The sequence below is a fragment of the Typopeltis vanoorti genome, chromosome 5 (genome assembly GCF_054136105.1).
Source record: "Typopeltis vanoorti isolate ZY-2024b chromosome 5, IOZ_Tvanoo_1.0, whole genome shotgun sequence".
Lineage (NCBI taxonomy): Eukaryota > Metazoa > Arthropoda > Arachnida > Uropygi > Thelyphonidae > Typopeltis > Typopeltis vanoorti.
Window position 1 is genome coordinate 145,606,845 of NC_143553.1, and position 21,874 is coordinate 145,628,718.

General features: G+C 33.0%; 1 protein-coding gene across 1 annotated transcript in view; it reads left to right on the forward strand.

Annotated features, from left to right (window-relative positions):
• Positions 1-5,190, forward strand: part of LOC150106909 (sialin-like) — an 86,723-nt gene extending 81,533 nt beyond the window's left edge. The window contains exons 9-10 of the mRNA XM_090393502.1: positions 4,816-4,901; positions 4,996-5,190. Of these exons, the coding sequence (XP_090249628.1) occupies positions 4,816-4,901; positions 4,996-5,190 (281 nt within the window). The remainder of the gene's footprint in view (positions 1-4,815; positions 4,902-4,995) is intronic.
• The last annotated feature ends 16,684 nt before the right edge of the window (positions 5,191-21,874 follow it).

Consider the following 21,874-nt stretch of genomic DNA (forward strand, 5'->3'; position numbering starts at 1 on the left):
TGTAATTTGGATTTCTGTAAAGAGTAGGAGGTGTTCATCTTCACTTGCAGACATCTGAATCAGATGTCTGCAAGTGATGATGTATGTTATTTATGCTGGCATTTAGAGAAGACCCAATAGCAGTTTTCAAGGTAATCTGGCCTGCATTAAGCAGAGTGGTGGTGGTTTCATGTTTGAAAAATGAAAATTATCTATCCCTTGCCACAGTGGGATTTAAACCTGTAGCCTTTTGGTTGAAGAGCAGAGATATCAGTCCTTGCACAGGCTGGCAACTTATGAACAAGAAAAAGGAACTATCTAAATATGGAAAAGTTGGTTTTAGATATGTTAATGATGTTTTTATAATATGACTCTTCACTTGAATCTTAAGACAGAATTTGAATAAACTATCATACCATTCCATGATATAAAAGTAGACATTAAAAAAAAAAAAATGCATGATGTTCAGAATCCACAAACTGTGAATTCATCTTGGCATCTAGCACAGAAAATAGGCATAATTAGAGCTTTAACATGAAGAGAAGGAACTTTCATTAATAATAACACTGATAACTGAAAGTCATAAATACTGAAGAATGAATTTCCGAGTCACTACTAATCCCAACTTTTGAATATGTTTTCTATTAACATTTAGTCATCATCATGCATACCTAGCATGGCCTGTTCCAGCCTTAGAAGTCATCGTTGAATTGTTTAAGAGGATGTCCTGGTTTTCTTTTTCCTAATGGCTTGTACTTTAAGGCTTGTTTTGGTAATCTTTCTGTTTTCATTCTTTGAATGTGTTCCATCCATTTATGTTTTATTTTTTTAATTTTTTTCTATTAGTGGTTCTTGGTTTAATTCTTTCATAATTTCTTCATTTCTTTTGTGATCAAATAGGGTATACTTTGCAGTTTTTCTCATAAATGTCATTTCTGCTGTTGTTAATCTTTGTTTGTCTTTTTGTTTTATTGTCCAGATTTTGCTTCCATTCATTAAGACTGGTAGGGCTAATGTATTGTATACTTTTAATCTGGTTTGTTTTTGAACTAGGTTTGGTTTGGTTTAAATATAGAGTTAATTACACCTGTTATTTTTAAATATTTTGCAATTTTTATATCTTTTTCATTTTCATATGTGATCATACATCCTAGGTAGTTAAATGAATTCACCTGTTCTAAGATCTTGTTATCTATTAACATTTAGTGCCCATCACAATTAAAATAATGTGAGTTACAGAGAAGACTGCAAAAGCCCGAAAAACTATCTTACAGAAGGGTTATAGACAGAATAGCTCGAATTCATGAATGAATATAGGGCACATAGAACATATTGACTGTCTCACTACAAAACAGACTAGGTTGTCCTTGCTTCTCTGTGCATGAAAAATTTCACACTCCTGATAGCAGTAAAACAAGATAAGGACCTGTGCATTCAACTGACATGAATCAACTTTAACAGACATACAGGATCCATCAAAAAAAAAAATGTATACACACTTTAACAGATGTCATCTATGGATATTTTTCAAAGTTGGATCGAATTACAGTAGCTATGTGTAGTACGATGTTCTCTTAAAAGATGTTGTTACTTGTATGAATACTATCATCAACACGTGACCGGTAGGGCAGTCAACCAAAATGGCCGAGGCATGCTTGTCGTTCGAGGAACGCAAGACCATTTTAAAGTGGTATTTCAAATTTGAGAATGTTGTTGAAGTTCAACGACAATGGAGGTGTGAGTTTGCAACACAACCTCCAACATGCCTGACAATTGCATGTATTTGTGATAGGTTTGAGATCCATGATACCTTGTGTGATGTGCACAAGGGAGATCCGGGAGGCCTTTCACAGCAACAAATCCTGCTTCATCGGCTATGTGTTGTTGACTGTCTGATTTTCCTACCAGTCATGTGTTGATGCTAGTATTCATGTGAGTAATGACATCTTTTGAGAGAACATCATATTACACATTGCTACCATAATTTGATCCAAATTCGAAAAAAGTCCATAGATGACATCTATTAGTGTATACGTTTTTTTTGCCGGACTCTGTATCTGGACACTATGGTGATTATAATCACAGTTGAAAAGAAGACGTCAAGACTTCATACATGGGTCTTTTTAAGCTGAAGGTGAGCTAAAAAGGTTCAAGTCTTTTCCTCCCAGAAACTTTGGTTTTTAATCTGCAAAGCAGACAAATTAGTCAGGCGAACAGGCACACTTGTTAGACATAAATATGTTGATCTCACAGCCTTGGTTTTCTTGGCCATAATTCCAGTCATTATGTCCATCAAACCAAATCTATGAATAGTATTTGTTGGGAATACTATTCATAAATTTGCATACTTGAAATTCAGTGGAGAATGCTCAGAAGCATGATATTAAGATGATATCCAGATTGTGAAATGCTAACCTAAAATCTGGTTTACAGATTTTTGGGTTGGAGTGTAATACTAGCCATAGAATCCTTTAGTTTAACACCAAATTACTACACAGAAGTGCATTCAAATAAGAAAACTTATTCAGCTGAATTTATTTACTGTTGTTCAGGCTGATATGTCTGGAGAAATTCAAAGCCACACAAATCAGTGTAGCTATTCAGTAGCCTTATTAACCAGAATGATGATAGACTTTCTATATCCTTATATAATTTCCCAGAAATTGTTATATTAACTTCTATCTTAACAGATTCTCTGTCATTTCTATTGATATAAGCAAAAGGAAATGAAGATGGAATATATCAAGGATATCTTGATTAAAAAAGGAAATAATGACCAGGTCGTTTAACAGTTATTAACAAGACACAACAAACATTGAACAAGATTCATGCACTTTGAATAGCATACTTATTAAAAATTATGACATCACAGTGACATTTGTTTACATATAGAAAGTAGTTATTATGTTTTGTCATCTAAGGCTTCACGTACTCTGTCATGGAAAACTAGCAGCCTACAAAATTTATTGCTCCTGTGGCATTTTTGCGACAGGAGCACTTTAAAATAAAATTTAAAGCCACCACAAATCAATGTAACTGTTCATATCAAAAGAAAAATATACAGTAGTACTATATTTAAAAAAAAAAAAAAAAAAACTACTACAATGCCAATACGTGGTATACAGCAATAATATAAGAAAGCTTAAAGCAGCAGAGATGATTTGCACACACACACATACCAACTCAATGCAACAAAAATCAGTGTTCTCCTCATATCAGCCAGTTCAATTAGAATGCAACGAGACTCAGTGATGCATGTATATAATTGCAGACATCATTTTACAGGACAAAAAATTCTTAGTTATCTAACAGGCTTATGACTAATATATGTTATTTTTATGTATCTTGGTATATTTGCAAGTTCAGTCAGATTACTAATTGCTCCTACAAAAAGTAGTTATAATACCAAGGAAATAATATGGAAGTTTAAACTTGCTTATTTATCTTATTTCATATTTACTGATAGGTGTATAGTCCAACCCCGTTTCATTATGAGTTCATTATTATAGCAAACTCATAATGAATTCACAGTTCACTGCTTGAGGATGTTCTCTATCATAAACAATTCCTTTGATTTCCACGAGTTGGCTTTAGTGAGAGTAATTAATTTCTCTCACTTCCTCTATAGATCTTTCCTCCCAGAGACACAAAGCAGAGCAATGGAAACTTTGAAATGTCTGATAATGTAGATGAAAATGGAACAGAAAAGAGTGAATCATGTCTGATTTGCTCTACATTATCAACAGTTTCAGAACATAGAACATAATTTGTTTTCCAATATTTTCCTTTAAAAGAATTAAAAAGCCATGACAAAAAAAATGAGTAGATACTTTTTTTTTTGCCCCTGCTTGTATATCTTTTATTTGTTTCAGCCATTCATGTTAATATAAATTATAAGTTAAATTATTATTATTTTATTTTTGTAATTTAATTTTCATTTAATGAAAAGGCAAAATTCAAATATTTTAATCATAAGCTCAAGAAGCTATATAAGCTTGTCCAAACAGCAGGTTTTTACAAACATCTATGCCTTAGTAGGGATTTCAATCTGCAGTGTTTATGGTAAATAAGCAGTGGTAATGGCCGGCCGAAAGAGAAGTAGATTTATTGAATATTAAACAAATTTTAATGAAATTTTTGTGTTAGACTTTTTATATATCAGCCTGTGTAGCTCAGTAGAAGTGGCACTTGCATCTTTCTTCTGCGGTAAGCTGCCCGAAGATAGACTTATAGTTCAAGTCTAGTCACCGATTAGACTTGGTTTTTTCTCCTGGAAACTCAAGAAAATTTACCGTAGAACCCACATTATTTCAGACAGTACATATCCTGTTAGGGTTAGGTACCAAGAGATGGCAACACTTGTTTGTTGGTCTTTTCATCAGTCGCTGCCTGTAATTAGTGATAGACATGGACCAACTATCTCTGATTGGCTACTGGTGGAGATTGAACTGCCCAGTTTAGTCACCAAGAGCTAGATAGGGTTTAAAGGCCTCGCCTACTCCCTATAAGGGAATAAAAGATGTTAGCTTATTATTATTATTATTTTTATTTATATGAATATTCATAGGCAAGTATCAATATAAAAAATGTTTTTGCTGTGGAGATGAACAAGCCAGTACAGTTGGGTAAGATATTATTTTGCAACTAAAATACTTTTTAATCTCACTTATCTGTGGAAGGTCATATTCTTCTAAAGACAAGCTAATACCAGCTTTGGTGTCTATAACAGTTGCCTTGAAAAAACAAGTCAAAAGCCTATCATTCACTGAACATAGCTCAGATATTTACCTTTTTTTTGGTTATTGTTTTAGAATTAAAAAAAGTGTTTTGTTTCAGGTACTGTTTGTGGTGTTACTAATGGTTTTTCAAATTTGGCTGGAATTTTAGCTCCGATGACAGTTGGTTTTCTGACACAACATAATGTAAGCCAATTAAAATTTTCTTCTTTCACAATTTGTGTGATTAGTTGATAATTAAGCATTGCATTTTATGAACTTATTTTATTTTATGTTTAAGGAAACCTTAAAAAGCTGGGGAAATGTCTTTTATATATCAGCTGTAATCTCAACAGTTGGAGGATTAATATTTTGCACCTTTGGCTCTGCTGAGGTTCAGGAGTGGGCAGTATCATCTGATTCATGCTTTGTAAAACTTTCTGTACATAGTTCAGATGAAGATGAAGAAGTAGAAGAGTTCAGTATAGAAAAATAGTTTGTGTAAAATTATAAATTTAAATTCAATTGAAAAGAAATTTAATCTATCATTGATAGATTTTTAGAGTATACACTACCTTTAAATCAAGAATAGCTTTAAATATCTTTGATTGAAATATAATTTTATGGTATTTTGATATTGAATCCTGAGATTTTTTTTTTTAATTTAACTCTTTCATTTTGTCCATTAGCTATCTGGAATCAGGATAGCTTTATGCCATCAGGGCCAGCTTGATACTATGCAGCTATAAACTGGACTTGAAGTGCCTTAATTAATATTTGATATAGTTCGGTAGTGTGTAATGCAGTTTAATATTTAAGCATGCAAATTATGCATGAAATGTCTCAAATAATGATATTACTAGTTAACTCTTCTTTAGAGAAATGAAAGGTGAAGAAAATTCTTTATATGTTAACTAGTGAGTGAGTCAGTGAGAACAAACAAGTACAACTAACATGTTAGGTAACTTTTTAAAGAAAACATTTAACCACTACTTCAGCATATGGATTATAGGATATTCTAGAACTTGAAAGAAAAAATAATTCTTTCAGTAGAAGAAAATCAAAACTTGTTTGGTGTGTTTTGTATCCCACATGCCCGTTATGTTTGGTGTCCAACTAAGTGGGTCGGGGAGGGAAAACAACATGTACTTAATATGTGTGCATTTTAGCAACTGTTGAAACCTAAGCCTAACATGGTAAAAATCCCATCTAGAACTTGAGGAACCTCTATAAGGACTTTCTACTAAAGATGATTTGGCCAATCTGATGTCAAGTAATAAGATTTTTCTTCCTGGAAACTCAAATTTTCATCCATTTTAACAGACAAATTTGTCAGAAAAGCACGCACGCGCGTGCACACACACACATGCACAGAGTTAACAGACTTACTGATGTTATAACTTTAGTTGTTTTGGGTATAATTCCAATTATTCCAATCTCTAGTGAAAAAAATTGCCTATAAATCACATGAGCATTTCTTATATTTGTATTATTCTTTAGAGGATTTTATGTTTATGACATGTAAATTATTTTATGATCTGATATTTATTTGAGAAAAAGTTGCATGGGCTTAACATAGAAATTGACAATGTGTTAATTCTTAAGTTTTTTTGTCTAAACCAGTATGTTTTGTAGCTCATGAAGAACATTTCAGACTGTTATCATTTTGATAATTCTTGCAAAACAAAATGTATTAAATTAATAAATTTTAATTAATTTAGAAGGTAAATATCAGGAAAGTGGCAAAATATTCTTGAGGCTATTGAAAAAGCTCAATAATGGAGGAAAGAATACTATTAAAGGAATCAGAGATGATAAAGGCAACATGTAAACTGAAGTTAAGGATATCCTAGATATCTGGAGTAATTACTTTGAGACTGTTAAATAAAACAGGAAGTGACAGAACTGTAGTAGGAAATTTTCAAGAGAAATGCAAATAGGAGTACATATCAATACTTGATGTCGAAAAGCCTGTCAAAAACTTGAAATGTGGAAAGACTGCTGGAGTAGATAATGTTTGACCAGAAATGCTCAGATATGAAGGTATTAAAGTTTTACAAATGTCTATACTGCATAATTCAGAGGACCTGGTCACTGGAGGTCAAATTCCAGATGATTGAAATATAGCTCTCAAAGTGCCCATCTATAAAAAAGGAAACTGAATATGAGAATTCTAGAGGAATTTCTCTACTAAGTGTTCCAGGTAAGATTTATGCAAGCATACTGAAAAGGGGCTGTGAAAAATTGTGAAAGAGAAACTGGGAGAAGAACAAGTTGGATTCAGGCCAAAAAGAGATTGTCAGGATCAGATTTTAATGGAGTAACAGACTCCATTTAGGAGGTTCATTTTGTTATACACAGCTCATCATGCCTTAAACACATTCAAATTCTCTGCAGACCAAGCTCTCAGGCAATGTATTCCAATCATTCACAACTCTCCATGCAAAAAACCTGCTTCTCATTCCTTTGCTCACACCTTTCTTATACAACTTCTAAGGATGATCTCTTGTTCTTCCCCAGTCTCCCACCAATTTATGAAAAACCTCTTCAACTTCTCTATCATATCATCCCTCTTCCTCTTATCCACTAGAAGGTAAACTGCATCTTCTCAACTGTTTTTTATGCTCAACATTCCAGAGACTACAAACTACCTTAATGAATTGTCTCTGGACCCTTTCCAATATCTCTTCATCCTTTTGAAAACCAAGTAACCAAATCTGTGCACAGTAGTCCATATGTGGCCTAATGAAGGCTTTATACAATGTAACCAGAATCTCCTTACTTCTGTAAAGTCACTGGCCTCTGCATCATTGTCTGAATTTGTTGTGTTGTCTTCACAATTTTGGTAATGTATTCTCTAAATTTTAGATTTTTATCCACATTTTATCCATCACCCCCCAAGATCTCTTATTTACTCCACCTCCAACAATATATCAACAGGCATAAACTCTATATCTCAACTGTTTTCCAAAATTTAAAACATTACATTTTGCAACATTGAATGGCCATCCCCACTCCTGCACCCATTCACTTAGTCTATTCAAGTCTTCTTATAAGGCCACAACATCTGCTGTGCTCCTCATAGTTTGTCCCAGCTTTGCATCATCTGCAAACAACTGAATATCCCCATTCAGATCTTCTCTAATATCTTTAACATATAGGCTAAACTTGCCGTTTAGCCTATATGCCTAAAGAAATCTGTTTTGGCCCCAAAACAGACTCCTGAGGAACACCACTAGTGACTTTCCTCTTCCGGGATGTTGCTTCCCCCATACTCAATTGCTGATACCTATCATACAGCTAATCTCCAATCCAGTGCACTAGTCTAATAATCAACCCCATCTGCTCTAGTTTGACTATCAACTTATCATTTGGTAATCTATAAAAAGCCTTTGCAAAGTGTAAGTATGCTAATGTGTATCCATCTTCCAATGCTGCTGTCACCTTATTGCAATAAGTAAGCCGATTACTGAAACATGACCGCCCTTTAGCAAATCCATACTATCCATCAAAGATAATATCACATTATCATCAATTTCCTGATTCATACTCCCAAGGGGTGTTCAGGTTACTATGACCTCACTGCATATTTAAGTTTACATTATTATTGATCTTCTATCAACAATTTTCCTCCAAATCAGTCTAATTACTTGTTAACACTCCAATATTGTCATATCTAACATTTTATGCTTCTAAGGCACTTCTGACTGAATCAATCAATCCACCTAGACTTAGGTGCATGATGACATCTCGGCATCAGACACCTGTTTTGCTAACCTTTCCTCACCCATTCTATTTAAGTGTCCAATACCACCTAAGATTAGCTCTGCTGACATATTCTTGAATTCAAATATCAAGTTCCTCTCTAATATGATTCTGCCCTTGATGCCATCAGTTCGCTCTCCAAATTGTTCTCAGAACCCTTATGTTCAAAACACTTGATCAAAGACTGTGCTCTAGTCTTTGATCAAATGCTTTATTTCTAATCCAACTCTGAGATACATAACTTGGTTTGAACACTATCTTATATACTGCTAGTCTGGTGTTTTGGCTAATTTCCTCTTATTCGATATAAATTTATTCATTCACCATACCAGCTGTGTTTATTCTGTTGTCTATTTACAGATTTAACCTGCCAACTTTATAAAAACTGTGCCTAAATAGCTGAAATATTTTATTTGCTTTATAGGATCTTCATTCAGAATGCATCTGAAGTTTTCTGTTTCTTCCTATTTTCATAGTTTTTGTCTTTTGCTGATTTTCATGCCAAATTTCTTACAGCTTTATTCAATTTAGTTGGAGAATCCTGAAGACTTGCACTGGATGTGTTCAGGAGTACAACATCATCTGCATAAAGGAAAGAGCTGTTTGCCATTTCTATTTCTAATATCAGTGCCACTTTCTTCCATAATGTGATCTGCATAAATGATAAATAAGAGTGGAGATAAAGTGCATTTTTTTCTTACCCCTGATTTTACATCAAACTATTTTCCTGTATTTCCTCCAATTCTTACTGCTGACTTACAACTTACATGTAGACTATGTATTACTCTGTACAATGTTCCATTCACCGCATATAATCGTAGTGTTTTGAAAAGCTTTTCTCTGGGCACTTTGTTGTATACCTTTTCTAGATCTACAAAACTTAAGTATAGATCCTTGTCATATTCCCATGATTTCTCATCTGTTTATCTTAAAGTGAAAATCTGATCTTGACAACCTCTTTTGGCCTGAACCAAACTTGTTCTTCTCCAAGTTTCTATTCCACAATCTTTCTCAACCTATTTTCAAGTATGCAAGCATACTTGAAAATAGGTTGAGCGACAAGAACACGCTTGTCACTTTTGTTATAAAAGGCAAGCATATTACTGAAACAGGAACACCTATTAACAAATCCATGCTGACTTTCACAGATTTATTCCTTATCTGTTCAATTTTCAACATCTCACTAATTTCTCCAAAATCCTAATGACTACAGAAGAAATACAAACTGGTCTATAGTTTAATGTCTCCACTCTATCACCATTGATTTTTGCACCCAGCTCCATATACATTATTCAAATCAAGTAATACAACTTATTTTATCAACTAGTGAACTACAGGTTCAGCCTCACTTCATGATCCTTACACAAATTCTTAAAATTCACTGCCTTAATAGGAGATTGAGTCTAAAATAATAATACTGGATGTTGAAAGATTTTTACCTTGGTTCTGTTATACATTAAAGATACCAAGAAATTATATACTTAGTTATAATCCTTTACTCAAGGAAGCAAAACAGTGTTTTGTGTGTGAAATATTTCTTGGTATCTTTAATGAATAATACCAGAGTCAGTCACTTCAAAAACTTGGCATTCAAAACCATTATCACGAGTTTTCATTTTTTATATTAGGCCACTAGCCTGTTATGGCAAGTAATTTGGTTTCTTGTGAATTTAAGGTTTTAAATTTTTGAACAGTTACCATATATGTCGGCATATAAGACAACTCTCAAATACTACAGAAAACCCCTCGAAATCATGGGTCGTCTTATACGGCAAGTATAAAAAAGGGAAGCTTAATTTCTTGGATGAACATTTAGTTAGTTACAATACATCGTTATATAAGAAAATAGGCAGTGTTTATAAACAAATCAGATTAATTTTTGTTACATAAATTTATTTAAAATATTACAATAGATGTAAGTCTTAAAAAAACAAATAATTATTGAGGTTAATAATTATTAACCTCGATTTTCATGTTAATTTTCTTCATCTGTTGAAAATAGTTCCTCAGATTCATTGTTTAAATGATTGTCATATGGATCCCAGTTCGAATCTGGTGAATTGATTTCGTTTTCATCATCATCATCAGTGTCCCACAACAGATCATCTTCCGTACCATCCATAAGATTAGAGATACCACACGTTTTAAATGATTTTATTATGGGTCTCTACTTTTACTTTATTCCATGCTTTGATCACAAAATTGCACAACATATCAAGTGATGCAATATGCATAGATCCACTGTTTGTAAATGATTTTTCACCAGTCAACATCCAATTATTCCACTCTTCTTGCATGTGATCTTTAAATAGTTTGTTCAAGCAGATGTCTAGTGGTTACAACAGAATTAAACCACCTGGTATAACAGCAATTTTTGTATTATTTTTTTCTAGAAGACTTTTAGTATTCTCAGTTAAATGACTAAAAAACATATCCCATACTAATAAACTGTGTTTCTTCATTATACTGCTTGGTCACGTGTTCCACACATTATTTATCCATAATTTCACACCATTTTCATTCATCCATCCTTTTTCATGAAAATGTACAAAAACACCTGAAGGGTTTTTGTACATTTGTAAATTGGGGGGGGGGGGTCATCTTATACAACCGATACAAGCTTAAAACCTAAAAATAGCCTAAAATTTAGGCCTTTTCTTATATGCCGACATATATGGTAATCCTCTCTCTCCCTCCAAAGCCTGTTACTGTCTGTTTATTGAGGGAGGCAGGAGAAAGCAAAGCGTTTATGAGAAAACACTGCCTTCTTCATGTGAGACTAATTTGCCTTCATTGAAAACTTTTATAAATATTCCACACACTCTAAATTGGATTCAAACCAAAGTGTGTGTGTATATTTATATATATATATATAGCACCTCCATAGTGCAGTTGAAAGAATGGCAGTATATTCTGTCCTTCGATTGGAAAAGACATGCGTTCAATTCTTGTCGTGATGAGAGGAATCTTTTCATGGACTTTTGGAATTGAAGTTGAGTTAACTGATCTCATATGGATGTAGCAGAGTTTTCCCTCCCAGAAACTCAGGTTTTTTATCTTATGTACAGGCAAGTTGGCTATGAGAACACACTTAATTTATAAACAAAAAATACTGTTGGTCGTAGTGATGGACAGTAGGATAGCATTGATAGTTATGTGTAGAGGAAGAATTAAGTAGTAGGGGTGATGGTGAGATGTGTGTGTGTGGCAGAGTGGAGTAGAGTGCCTTCATGCAATGATTCTTTGGATTCCTTTTATTATTATTATTATTATTATTATAATAATAAAACTAATATTGATTCACCTGATATTGTACCAAATAATAATTATGCTTAATACAAAAATTATGGATGACTCAGCTGCATACACTGCTATTATTACAAATTATTATATTGAGTAATCACCTGCCTTTTGATTGTTTCCTCTAGTAGTGTTTCCCTTACAAACTAAAAATGACCCCAAGCACACACAAAAGTAGTATTACATATATTTCTTTTGTTCCCACCCCAGATGAACTTAAGTTTCTTGAATGGATTGACAGTAGTAAAAAAAAAAATTAGGCATTTTGCAAAATGCAGGAATAGTTAGCTTGTAGATATCCATAAATTTTACTGAAAAATATAGAACTGCCAAGTTGTTGGAAAGAACTCATTGTTGAATTGATGAACATTGATACAAAACTGTTATTCTCAAAGCAATGCCATGTAACGTAATATCTTTTGTCTGTAATAGATCTCAAGGAAAACTTATTATTCATTTAATATATTATTATATATTAAATAAATTTAATAACATGTATGTGAATGTTTAATGTAGCCTAAACTAATGCTTTTCAGTGTGGGTTGGTCCTCCGTTGCACTGTCTATTTCCTTCTTCTTTAATGGGCCACAAAAAATTATTGAAATAAATATATTTTTAATACTGGGCATCAAGAGATTATAAATGGGCATTTAAAAAAAATTAACATTGCATATTATAGTAGTATAGTGGAACCATGGAAGTTTAAAACTTCCATGATTCCACTATATAAAGATTCCTGAGATATGCCTGCCTCGCTGGCCTAGTGGATAGTGTATCTGCTCTCCAGCCAAAAGGCTGCGGGTTTGAATCCAGGCATGGATGTTTGTGATTGTCTGTGGAAATACTAGTGGTAGTGGTTGGCGGTAGATGGCATTGGTGTAGTTGCGATCAGTTGGTGGATACTAGTGGTGGAGACAGAGTTATAGAGGAGGTGCCCTCTCTCGATGAGTCTTTGGACTCCCATGTCAAATAATAATAATAATAATAAAAGTAGAGACAGCACTGATGAAAACTGTGCAAGTAGATAGCAATAATTGTAGTTGTAATAGTCATAGTGCCTAATAATATTTGTGATTATTATAACATTGCAGTATTTACATGAAAGTAGAACATGTTTCTGCCTTCATTGCATTATTGCAGCTCTTTAAACTTAAGAATACATTAAATGAAATATAGCACTGAAACAGAGTTGAAACATTCAGACATTGAGTAGTACCATTAAGGATCTCCATAACTGGGGAAAAAACATGGTAAGAATCAAGCAACGTGCTAATCATAGTGCATTAACTGTAATAAAAATTACTTTGTCAGGCTAGAAAATAAGGATTTATTTGGAAGATTTCAAGTTACACTTTTAAAATTATACACCTGATATATTGTGATATATTCAGATATGCTGCTGGTGTCTAAGACTGTCCCTGTTTGGTGTTTTTAATTGATTTAATATCATATACAGTCAGCTCTCACTGTAGGAAACTTGTTCGCTATAACAAACTACTGAAAAGTTTAAGCCAGAGTCTCGCAGCACCAATGTTATTCTAAAGGAAATTTATTCTAGCAAACTTCCTTTGACTCTTTGAGTTCATTATTGTGAGAGTTGTCTGTAGTGATCGTGTGCTTCCAAACTCAAAAATAAAATGTTATACAAACTGCACAACTATTTTTTGAAATTTTTTTAAAATGTTTCTTTTTGGTTGTCTGTTATTATCATTTTTTATAATGTGCAATGCATGATAATGTAAATTAACAGAAAAAAGAAGAAAAATGGTTTGAGTATTATTATCAGTTGATTATTATTAGTATTATAATCACTTTCCTTTGTGGAGCTGAATGTAGAAATTCTAAGATTCTATAGCTGACTTGCAGTTTTGTGAAGAACATATTCCCAGAGAAAGTTGTTGAAGGTTTTTCTACTTGATTATACTATAAAGTAAAGATACCATGAAATTATATACTTGGTTTAATCCTTTATCGAAGTGTAAGCAAACAAGTTTGTGCCTGAACTATTTTCAGGACTAGAGTAAGTTGAATGTCTTATAGTCATTAAAGAAGCTAATGACTTCACATCATTTGCCTTAATATCTCATAGTGCAAAGCACATCTTGCTGACATGTATAATGCAATGCATTATGTGAAGATCACTATCCAGACCACTTTTAACCTTTATTGAGGTCTCATCAGTTGGAGCCAGACCCAGAGGTGCTGCTAAGATTGAGGTAATGCAGAAGTCATATTTTCATATACGAGTACCAAAAGGTGTCACACATTATTATTAAAATACTCTGGATTAGAAAAAGTTGTTGGAAGTTTTTCCACTTGGTTATACTATAAATTAAAGATACCAAGAAATTATATACTTGGTTTAATCCTTTATCTTACATTTAAAAGGCTTTTAAATCAGCTAATGAAAAATCTGTAACTATTTCACCAAATAATGCCCAATAGTAGTCTAAGTAATTTTATTTTATATATGCTTTGCTGAGGATTTGGATATGTTTGCTCCATATGTATGATGAAAATTTCACCATTCTTTTTATTTTGAGAATTTTGTTTTCTTTCATTTTGGAATCAAACTTCTGATAGAAATGTTGATTGCAATTTAACTTTGTCAATCAGTATAGGCTCAGTTTTCCAACCTTACTGAAGATTATTTTTTCTCTTGTAATTCAATAATCCTATTTATTTTTTCTTGACTGGATCTCAGCTTCACTTTCTTCACTCAAGCTTCCTTTTGTATCTTACTCAAAACTCCTGATACATTGAATTATAAGTAAATAATTGATTTTAATTTATTAAAAAATTCATAAATAGAAAACTATACCTAACTGACTGTTGTACTTTCCAGTTCTTTACTAAAATGACAAATTCCAATTCCTATCCATCCTTATTCTCCCCCCCCCCCTTCTGCTTTTTTAATGCACAGATGTAATAACCAACCTGCTAGAAAATTTGTTTTCTAGCAGGTTGGTTATTAAATAGAAAATAGCAAAAGTTATTAAATAGCAAATGAAAAAAAAGCAAGTTTTTTTTATTTGATTTTCCAACAGAGGATTGATCTAATTTACCTTGATACTAGTAGAACTTCATTCCCTGATTGCATTTTCACTGTGAATGACAGTGGATGGTACTGAATCTTCAAATATTAGTGCTCTCTCTCTCTCTCTCTCTTTTAATGTTTTTTCTCCTTTGACTGTAGACCTGATATCCATATTGTGCTATTGATTATGCTTCTTTTTTAGTTGACATATTTTGCACTACACAAAAAATGACTTGATTTCTCTTTGAGATATATATATTTTTTGTTTTATAATCAGAAACTGGTTTCTTCCATTTGCCATACTTGCTAGTCATGAGATGAAATCCTAATCCAAATATCATTCATCACTAAGGCATAATGTTTTTCTTCCCTTCATTGTCAAAACTAGATTAATACTTATAATATATAAGGAAAAAAATTCATCTTAACAAACTCCTAGTGTCCTAGTCAGCATAGGTTTCTTATAGTTCTTCTTGTTCCTTTAAATCCAAATTCGGTTTATTCATAATTGTCTGGCATTTAGGTGAAATTAAAAAACAGTTTCAGTGAAAATATTTTTTGACTTTTATCAAAAGTAATGCTTTGCTTTAAAAATATTACTTAAAAAAAATCAATATCACTATAAAATTATTCGTTGAAAATTTTTCATTGGTAAAATTATATTGAATTTTACTTAAATTACTTTTTTAAATTATTCTGAATATTAGATACTTAATAGTTATTTTATTTTTAAATTCCTGTTAATATATGGGTATCTCTCTCTCTCTCTCTCTGTACCCTGAAGGCACTATATACAATATGTATACAGTGCCTAGCATCCCTCTCCTTAAACTCATTCACTAAAAAAGTGCTTATAATCATCTCTGGTAATTCGTTCACCATGCTTGAAAAATCTAGTCTTCACATCATTGCTTACCCTATTATTACATAACTTCTAGGAATGGTCTTGTTCTCACTCTCACTTCCTATATTCAAATAGAATATAGATATATTCCTATATTGGAATATTTCTTCTGCATCTGTTTCTATAAATGGTCATTAGTAATGTGTTTATAATCCCTCTTTTTCTATCTCTCAAACAAATTTTGTAATCCTCAGACTTTTAGTTTATCTTTATAAGGAGCATGCTACAGATCTGTCACCATTTACACTACATCCCCATTAATGTAATGCACTGCTTGTAATCTTTTCAGTCCATAGTGCAAAAATTTACACTTTGCCATATTCGCAGTGATTATCCTTTGTTCATACCATTGTTTTATTTAAATCATCCTCTAGGATTCTCACATAACATTTATTAACTGTTGTCCTTCCTAGTTTAACCATTAGCAAACAATTAGCCATTTCCTCTCAAATCATCCTACCTCATATCATTAATATACAATTTAAAGAGCATCAGTTTAATCCTATTAACAATATCAAGGAAAAAGACAGGTGACCAGTGGTGTACACCATCGGTCACCTACCCTCTTTCTAGATTATTCTGTCCCATCATATACTAATGTTTTGATGTATGTCTAATCTTTGTCACCTATTTCATATCCATCCATCCACATTTCTTCCATGTTCCATAGTAGATTTTCATACAGCATCATGTCAGTTGCCTTTTCAGTGTTCAGCACTGTCATGGTATTGCTAATTATTTTATTATATAAAGTGAGTAAATAACTAAGGCAAGATCTGCTCTTCACAAAGTTATACTGTTCTCCATAAAGTATCATATTCCTATCCATCCATTCCTGAATTCTGGCCTTAACTATGGAATTATTTGGAAACCGTAGTTGGAGTAGAATGGTATAGGATATTCTGTAATATTATACAGTATTACAGAGCCTTGATGCAAATGCAACCATGAGATTAAAGATGATATATCAATTCATGTATTATGAGAATGTAAGAATTGGCAGTGTCTTTGACCAGCTTGTTTGGATCTCAGTTCTGGTAGGGTCTCAAGAGAGTGTAAAGAGAAGGAAAATAGTTCCATTACATAAACAAAGCTCCAAGACATAGGTTGTAAGTTATTGGCTGGGCAGCATCTCACAATATATTTCATTAAATAAAATTTAATTAAGACCCTTTTGGACTCCAAAAGATTTCAATAAATGTTTCCAACAGTGGGAGAAACAGTGAATAAAGCACATTATGATACTATTGAAACTTGTTATTATTTTAGCCAAGATAATTATAGCAATTCTAACGCAGTTGTTATTGCTGTCAAGAGAACAGCTGTAACCTCTATTTCTTTTTTTAAGCTCAAATTTAAATGAATTTATGGTAATCAGTGATTTTTTTTTCTCTACAGAATAATGCTTTTGCTACATAGTTAACAATTTTAGTAATCATGCATTTATAACTAACTTATTTTAATAAATGTTATTAATAATATTAGCAATTTTTTAAAAAAAGAAAAAGTTTCATTGAAATTAGCCAATTGTAACTTTTACAATTTCACTGGCATTGTGATTTTATGTTGAACTAATTAAAATTGGAAGTAATTCTTTGTGCTGTATATACCCTGCCTTTTTTGGTCTTTTATTAACGTGCATTTCTACTCAATCCATTTTTTTTTTTTAGAGTTTTCCCATATTGTTGTATATTATGAAGATAAGTTATAATACAGGGTTAGCCTAAAAAGAAATAGACACTTTCAAAGTTTTACAGATAGAAGAGTTTTAATAGCATGGCTCAAATACTCACATGGTTTGAAGAGTATGTCCTGAAGTTTACATGGGTAAGTTACAAGTGTTCTATGTCTGACCCTTTTGTAACACAACAAATATCAATACGATAGTTCAGTTCTTCCCAAACACTTCTCAGCATGCCCATGTCAACAGTCGCAGCAGCTACTGTGGTGCGTTGTTTAAGATCGTCCACACTTGTAAGGAGGGGAGGAACAAAAACTCTGTCCTTTATGTATCCCCATAAGAAGTAGTCACAGGGTGTTAAATCCATACTTCTTGATGGCTAACATGTAAGAGCCATGTTCTGGGCAGTTGAATGTCCAATTCAACGGCGAGGCAAATTTTCTTGGACAAATATGAAATTGTCATTGTCTTCTTGTAGTTGAGGCATCAGCCACTCACGTAACATGTCTAGGTAAGTTATTCCACGTACTTTTTTTCTGGTCCATACACCTTTTTACGGGATACAGCGCAAAAAAAACGTTCACTTTGGGTGAATCCCTCACATGCTCCACTACAGCTCTTGGGTTTTCAGTTCCCCTTATGTGAACGTTGTGTTTGTTCACTGTACCACCAATGTGGAAAGTTGATTCGTCACCGAAAATTAGACAGTCAAAGAAATCATCACTTTCTTCACTCCGTTGTTGCATGTCCATACAGAACGAGTGACAGAGCATTTTGTCATTTTCACCGAGGTTCTGCAATAATTGCAACCGGTAAGGGAACATTCGTAAACGTTTATGCAAGATATTCCACACAGTCTTTTGTGGAACTTGAAGTTCTAAACTTGCATGTGTTGTCGACTTCTTCGGGCTGCGTGTGTAAGTCTCATGAACACGAGTCACTGTTTCCTCAGATACAGGTGGTCACCCAGGACTTTTCCTCTTGCACAGACAACCAGTTTCCTTAAATTTCTTGCTCCAATCGTAGATTGACTGCCTTGTGGATGGTTGTTTACCATACCATGTTGTAAAATGACGCTACACGACAATAACAGAATTTGTTTTTGCAAATTCAATCACGCAGAAAGCCTTCTCCACCTGGCTAGTGGCCATACTGCTCAACTTACGTCAAGGACGCCCACGTGATGCTGACGTCACGAAGACAAACGAAAAGTGGAGGTTGTAAACTTGAGGACTTTTTCTATAAAACAGTACTAAATGCTTTCTGATGTAACAAACAAATTTCAATTTATAAAGCGTTTAAACTGTCTATTTCTTTTAGACTAACCCTGTATTATGAAATGTGAATTTTTTTTAGACATGGTTTTACATTGTCCACTTATGTAGTATGTTAGAAAACAGTTGTTTTCATCAGTATATATGAAGTGGTTTAAAATTACTAGTTGTGCAGATTTTGATAGTTTGATAACATTTTTATAATAACTCGTGCAATGTAATAGTGTTTGAGCTTAATTTTATTACTCAAGTTATCCTAGTCACCATTGTTTGTGATCTTGGAAAGTTTTTTAAAACTGAGAATACTGGAGATTATTATTTGTAAACATCTGTGGATTCATTTCAGTATTATTGTGGCTCCAAATATTATTAAGGATATGTACTGACATTGCAATGCATATGCCTATCTGCTTATCTTTCTTTTGCTATTGGAGTAGATTATGGTAAGAATGGGCACTAAATAATGTTGAAATTTGGGTTGAGAGAATTTTGTCAGTGTGCTGTTAGTTGCAGCCTAAATTAGTAACAATACAGTCAGAGATGGAAACTGTTTCATTTAATTTTTTTTTTTTATGATACACTGAAGTTTTGCCTTCAGTTTTTTTATTAGTATCAGATTAAATGTCAGATTTTTTTTTTTTTTCTGTAATTGACTAATGTGGGACACTATGGATGAATCAGTTTCAGTATTCATAGTTATATTATACTTGACAAGAAATTATATTCTTGTTTTAATCCTTTCCCCTAGCATAAAAGTTTGCACATGTGAAATATTTTCACATCTGGTCCCTTTTCATTTGACTTCTGTGTGAAATTCATTCATGCATGTATTCCAAGTCTCTTGACTGAGTAATACAAGTTCTAGACATATTTAAACCACTTTAACAGAAAATATAATTCGCAGCATTAAATATTGAATTTATCTGAGTAAATAATGAAAACATTTTTATAGTTGCAATAAATTCAGTAAATTTTGTTAAATAATGCAAATAGTAACAATTTACAATGATGTCGCAACAAAACCTACTAAATAGCTGCTATTTAGTAGCATGATAGAGAGTAAAACATAACAAGGTTGCTATGAATGTTCCGGTATAAAATCTAGCAACCCTGCTGAAAGAAATAGTGGTAGTCTTGCATGGTCTGCCACTTAAGTAATTTGAGTTGCTGGTGTATAATTCATTTCCAATAATTGTTAGTTCTTATTAATTATTACTGCTTAATTATGACTGTATATAACTGTGCTCTTTTTTTAATTTGTGAACCCTTTTACAATGGCAGTTAGCACTAATAAAAAACTAAAATTATCACAGAAAGGAAGTGGAAGAAATTTCCAAGATGCCTGGACTGAACAATATGTTGTTATTAATAGAGGTGATAAAGTTCTCTTTAAATTGTGTGGTGAGCTGTCTGTGAGTAGAACTTGGAATGTAAGAAGACATTTTGAAACTAATCACAAATGGCTCCTAGAAAAAACTTTTGAAGAACGCAAAGAATACATATCGCAACATCTAAAACTGGCAGAATCACAATCAGGGACTTTAATTAAATTTGTTTCAGGACCTTCAAATTTAGTAGCCGTAAGTTACAGTATTTCACATACTATTGTTGAACATGGGAAACCACTTAGTGATAGTGATTATATTAAAGAAGCTTTCGTAAAGTGTGCACCATTTTTATTTGAGAACTTTCATAATAAGGAAGCTATTGTAAAGCACATGAATGAGTTACCATTAAGTAGGAATACTATTAAAGACAAAGTTATATCAATGACTGCTAGTATAGAAAATCAAATACAAGACTTGAACTCATGCCATTGTTTTTCCATTTATCTCGACGAAATTACAGATATTACATCATCAGCTCAATTGGCTATTATTGCAAGGTATGTTCATGGTGATTCTATGCACGAGGAATTATTATTATTACGGGTACCTCCATGGAGTCAGTAGACTCATCGCGGGAGACCCAAACTAGCAAAACAATGAATTCATTTACAGACGAAGAGCTCACAACTAAGTCAGGCAATGAATTCCACTCATTCACCACCTTCCAGGCAAAAAACCTTGTTCTGACACCCTTGTTAACCAAACTCTTCTTTAATTTCCAGGGATGACCTCTTGTTCTTCCATCACTACCACACAGCTGAAACATTTCCACTGCATCAATCCTATAAAAACCTTTCAGTAATTTAAATGTTTCTATCATATTCCCTCTTCTCTGCCTATCAACCAATCTCTGCAATCCACAAGCTCTCAATTATCAATGTAGGGAGCATTTTTTACATCACTCACCAACTTGGTCACTCTTCTCTGAACCCTCTCCACAGCCTCCTCATCTCCAAGGAATCCAGGTGACCAGACCTGAGCACAGTAATCCAAATGTGGAAGAATTGATACAGTTAGAAAATTTACCTCAAAACACGACAGGTCAAGACATATGCAACTGTGTTGTTAAAGTGTTCTGTGAGAAACAGATTTATCGAAAATATTTTCGATTACAACTGATGGCGTGCCTAATATGGTTGGCCATAATGTCGGTTTTATCAAACAATTTACAGAATATGTTGGTCATCCCCCCCCCCTCTGGTTTGTTTCCATTGTATTATACATCAGGAGACACTGTGTGTGAAATCAGGCTTAAAGGATTTGGATGATGTGATGAGAATTGTGACAAAGGTAACTAATTTTATTGCTGCCAGGGTTTTAAACAAACGAGAATTTAATTCACTTTTAAGTGAAGTTGAATCAGTGTACAATGGTCTATTAATGCACAATAATATTCGATGGTTGAGTTGTAGCCAAGTACTTGAATAGTTTGTTGAATGTTTAAATTAAATTATATTTAAATACCAAGGGCATGGAGCACGAATTTTCTCAGTTGAATGATTCTGCTTAGCTCAGCAAGCTCATGTTTTTCACGGATTTTTCATTGCACCTAAATGAACTTAATATACAATTGCAATGTTTCGGAAAATCTGTCGATGTTATGTTTGGCACTATCAAAAGCTTTGAGAATAAACTCAAAATATTTCAGTGTGATTTAGAAAGTAACAATTTTAAGTATTTCCCAAGAGTGAAAATTTTTTTAACGAAACTAGCCACAAAAATCGTGAACAACATGTCAACCAATCTATCGAAGTTCTAAAGTCAGTAACTGAGCAGTTTTCTTCTAGATTTGAGCAATTTCGAATGTTGGAACAATCCAATTCATAAAGTA